Below are 5,295 nucleotides of genomic sequence, written 5' to 3'. Positions count from 1 at the left end.
GTGTCTAAGCTAACAGGTCCTATAACTTTGAAAAGTTTCTAATAAAACTTTCAACTTTTGATGTTGGGTTTAAAAACTAAGTTAACTTTACAATTTTGTCCTATATAACATTAATTTATGAAATAATTTTGTAAAATTTAAGGACTTTTTTAGTAAAATAATGGCTCATTAGACACGTTAAAATCGAGAATTTATTGGTCATGTTATGGAATGATTAGCTTGACGACTCCATCATGACACATCTAAAATAGAGAAATAGAGGAACTTTCAGGAATTGTGAAACCAAGTTAAGGTTCGAGTCAATTGCTTGAAGGGAGAAAGAAACTCTACACAAGCTAATAGGTCAAAAGGAAGACTCGAAATTTTACCTATAGACATCACCGACTCCTGAATGGGCCAGACATTGATGCCAAACAACGCAAGTATATGTCTGAGAGTCCACCCTCTAAAAAGGTGTACACAACCTATTCTGCTCAACTTGACATCACTTGGTGCTCAATATTAACTTAAGCATCAAAGTGTGTTTGTAAAACATCACACCAAATCCAAATCTTCTGTTTTGCAAGTTCTCATGAGCTAATTCAATCAACAAGCCTTATCGACCAGATTCACACACCAATAGGTCACAACATATATATATATATATATAACACAAAATCTAAGTAGTATATAAAATTTGGAAGAGGCAACAATATTTTACCTACAAATCACAATATCATAAATTTCAATGTACAACATAAATTTTATACAAATTTTATAAAAATTTTTTTGCAGATTTATAAACTTATAACTCTATTATCTAAGAATACACATTTACATAATATCTATTTAAGTGTTTTGATTGATGAGAGGAATTTGATGATCATATTGAATTTGTTACAAGTACACAAATCGATAGTATCCAATAACTTATCAATCATGTAGTCATTTGAAATATCACACGTGAACCATGTTGTGTCTAACCAACACACTTTAATACTTAAATTAATATTCAGATTGAAATAATGTTGATCCAAATTATTGTAGTAACATTGCGCGACTCATTAATGGAGATAAATTTTATCTTGACATTTTTGTACTACGTAATAGTAAACTTATGTTTCTCTTGATGATTAAATGGAAGTTTCACCAACGACTTAGTCTCAAGAGACAATCGTGGAGATCTTTCCCTATAATCCAATAGTAATCTATAAGAATTATTCAAACTTAATTGATGTGTGCAATTAAAGAAACTCATGATTTTCTTAATCATCCAACAATTAAAGAAACTCATGATTTTCTTAATCATCCAATTTTGTTTTTATTTTATTTTTTTAATATTATATAAACCCAAATACAAAAGAAGAGAACAAAGAAACTTGTAAGCTAAGAGTGGAATCTTACGTGTGTGACTAAAAATGGAAACAAAAGAATTATTATAATTTAAAAAAATTTCTAATACTACGCGTCAAGTATATATATACTTATATTATTTTAATAATTTAAATATGATTTTAATCCCCACATTTTCAAATGTTGGATTTTGATTTTTGATTTTTGATTTTTGATTTTCAATAAATCTTAAATTCAATACACGAAATTAATATTGATTATAAATAAATTAAATAATAATAATAATTTTCTTTAAAAATTATATATATATATTATGTTATGAATGAATTTAAACATGATAAAATAAGTCAAGAATAATAATTAAAAAAATATAAAGAAGATAAATACAAGATAAATAGACTTCGGTTCAAACTTAGGTAGGATAAAGATAAATCCATCTCATTCTAATTTCAAATGGGAAAAAGGCAAACTCCAGGTCATTCTCTCGATAAATCATTTGAGGTAACTTGAATCTTACTTTCAAACTCTCTAATTTCTTCATTTTTTTACTTTCTTATTTAAATATCGAAATGTGAGTGACAAACAATATTTGTGCATGCGTGTATATATATATTTATAGTAGATTTTGTTCTTCATGCGTTTTCTTTATTCGAATTTGAGTTTTCAAAAAGTTAAAAGTGAAAACATGGACAAATAATTTTTGAAAAAAATTAACCATTGACAATAAATTAATACTAGAGATTAAATCAAGTATTAAAATATAAAGAACAAAAATAATATTTTAATATATTTTACTCAATGACAAGCAAGTGGAACGAGAATTTTCCATAGTAGTGGCTAGATATTTTCCAGGTGTGAGCTGTGGTATATATAATAATTGGAAAAATATCTTTTTCATCCTAGGTTTTAGGTGTGATTTTTATTTGGTCCCTAAATTTCAAAATATAACACATATAGTCTTTAAGTTTTGAATTTTGTTTCAGTTTTTGTGTTTCAAAATGTTACAGTTTTATCATTGACATTTAAGTTTTATTTCAGTTTGATCCCAAGTTTCAAGATTTATATTTTTAACCTTGATTTTTCATTAAATATTAATTTTTTTGTTTTTAGTGTTGATGTATCTTAATCAATTTAAAAGAATTAAAAAATTATAATTAATTAAGTTTCACTATTTTTATTATTTTTAAAATTAAATTTAAAATCTCATTTCAAAATTATTTTAAATTAATTAATTAAATTGACAAAATAAGTATTTAATGAAAAACTAAAATAAAAAAATAAAAAAAATTGAAATTTAAGGACCAAATTGAAATAAAACTCAAATCTCAAGAGTAAGATTGAATATTTTAAAACGTAGGGACTAAATTAAAATAAAAATAAAAACTTAGATGAAATGTATAAAATTTTGAAGCTTAATATGGAAACTAAATCCAAAGTTGGAGGACTAAAAATATGTTTTTTCCAATAATAAATGATTGGGTTGTATTTAGTATTTACCCGTGATCCGAGTCAGCAACGTGTCATATCCAGACAGAGGCTCCACGTGAGCAGAAAAGAAACACGTGGCAAAACAAAGAATATCAAAGAGTTCTATTTAAACCCTCCAACTTATCCCCATTTTCTCCGTAGATTTCTTCCGCAACTACTTCTCTCTGTTTCTCTCCTTCTCCATCTTTTCTTTTCGTTTCCTCCTCTTCTTCTTTCTCGTTGCTCAAAACCCTCCTTCTTCCATTTTCATTCTCTCTGAATCTCATTTTCATTCTCTACAAAAATGAAGGAATCGGAAGGAAATCCTCTGCATCTCAAGTCGATCAACCACATATCGCTTCTTTGTAAATCAGTGGAAGAGTCGATTGATTTTTACCAGAATGTTCTAGGGTTTTTCCCCATTCGTAGGCCTGGATCCTTCAAATTCGATGGCGCTTGGTGAGAAAATTTTCTGATCTTATTCATAATCGTTCTTATTTCTCCTGATTTGTCTCTGTGTTTTGTTTGATGATGATGATTTTGCTTTTGATCTGACGTTTTTTAGGCTGTTTGGTTACGGCATTGGAATTCATCTCTTGCAATCGGAAAAACTCGAGAATTTGCCCAAAAAAGGCGAGATTAATCCCAAGGATAATCACATATCATTTCAGGTAATTAAATTGATTGATTAATTCCTTTGGCTTTTTTCAATAATTCATGAGTTCCCTGGAAAGGGACGGAACTAATTATTATTAGTCCTACATTCCTTCGTCTGATCCCTTAAACCATCTATTGACTCAAGAACTTAAAAGTTCATAAGTGAAGGCATTAAAATTTAATTTTGTATCATCCATCAGAATCTCTTACTTATAGAAGCTAAGCCTAAATTTCGAGGATCCTTTTAGACAACGAAAAGTGGTAAAGTTGTGGGACCTAAAGTTGAATAAGAGTATGAATTTTGTTGCTCACCTTGTTAAATTTGGTCTAAAACAAACTGAATTCATCCTAAATAACCTACAATATTATCCTCCCGCGGTTGCAATTCGCTAAAATTTTGGACATAGATAGTTGAATTTTTGGGAAGGGGAGCGCATTTCTTTTTTAGGAGCAATATTTATTTAGAAGTTAAAAGTATTTGGGTGTAGTTTTTGCACCCATTTTTAGCACCAAATAAAATTCTCCAGCATGTGACAATTTTTTTTTAAAAAAAAATTGAATTATTTTCATACTATATGGAAAAAGATCCATGGACTAGATGCATTACAAAGTGAGAAATTATATATATATATATATTTAATATATTTTGGTTGGTTCAATGATGATGAGAAGAGGGATGAAAAGTAGTACGGTCCGTGTATTTATGATGTTCAAACCTTGTTAGGTTAATTTAAAACTCATTTCTTTTAAATACTAAAATGTTTCTAAAATAAATTGTGACAAATCAACTTTAAGTTTATTTCTGGTATTTAAGAGTAATGATAGTGATGATGATGAGCAGTGCGAGAGCATGGGAGCAGTAGAGAAGAAGCTGAAGGAGATGGAGATTGATTACGTGCGGGCGGTAGTAGAGGAAGGAGGAATACAGGTGGATCAGTTATTTTTCCACGATCCAGATGGGTTCATGATCGAGATATGCAACTGTGATAATCTACCAGTGATTCCACTAGGTGGTGAGGTGTCACGATCCTGTTCGCAGCTGAATCTTCCGATAATGCAGCAGCAGCAGATACACCAGCTTGTTTAGCACTACCACATCCAACAAGATTGGTGATGATGATGATGACGACGACGGCAACGATGAAGAACCCAAGAAGAAAAGAAAAACTAAATAATTCCAAAAGTTATTTATGATCCAAGCTGTTTAAAATTTTTTTTAAAAATGTACCTGTGTTTGCTTTCCTTGGATGAGTAAGCCAAGGGGGGCCATGTGAGGGTTTTGTGCTATATTATATATATATTTTTAATATATGAGTAGTTATTGTTGTTGTTGTTGCGTTACCCATTCTATGTTCATAATTATATTACTACTTTCTTTACCTAATTTCTTGTCGGCTTGTCCCATCAACGAATTCCAATAATCTCTATCCTTATATTTTTATACTCGTCTTCCCATTCTTTCTTTAGTGTACGCTCGCTAATCATTTGAATTTTTTTTTATTTTTAAAAATTAAGCTTGTTTTATTCACATTTTTTATAATGACAATGGTTGATTGAGTTTTTAACCAAATTTTAAAAAGAAAAACAAAAAACAAAAACTATTTTCTGAAATCTATTTTTTTAGTTCTTAAAATTTGACTTGGTTTTGTAAACCATGAATGAAAAGTATATAGGAGGTGGAAGTAATGTTCATAAACTTAATTTTCAAAAGCAAAATGGTTATCAAATGGGCCTTACTTTTTTTTTTAAGTCTATGGATACTATTTCTATTTTCAATTTTTTTTTTATTTATTTATCCACTTTTTTATGAATAGTTTAAAAAACTAAACTAAAATTTGA

General features: G+C 28.8%; 1 protein-coding gene across 1 annotated transcript; it reads left to right on the top strand.

Moving 5' to 3' along the window:
- The first annotated feature begins 2,883 nt into the window (after positions 1–2,883).
- Positions 2,884–4,797, top strand: GLYI7 (Lactoylglutathione lyase / glyoxalase I family protein). Its single transcript, XM_039040585.2, has 3 exons — positions 2,884–3,258; positions 3,365–3,470; positions 4,298–4,797. Exons 1-3 carry the CDS (start codon positions 3,104–3,106, stop codon positions 4,541–4,543), a joined length of 507 nt encoding a protein of 168 aa, XP_038896513.1. The 5' UTR covers positions 2,884–3,103; the 3' UTR covers positions 4,544–4,797.
- The last annotated feature ends 498 nt before the right edge of the window (positions 4,798–5,295 follow it).

This window comes from Benincasa hispida, chromosome 9, assembly GCF_027475165.1.
Source record: "Benincasa hispida cultivar pf3 chromosome 9, pf3_genome.v1.1, whole genome shotgun sequence".
NCBI lineage: Eukaryota > Viridiplantae > Streptophyta > Magnoliopsida > Cucurbitales > Cucurbitaceae > Benincasa > Benincasa hispida.
The sequence above is the reverse complement of the archived record's forward strand: the minus strand, read 5'-3'. Positions and strand labels throughout refer to the sequence as shown.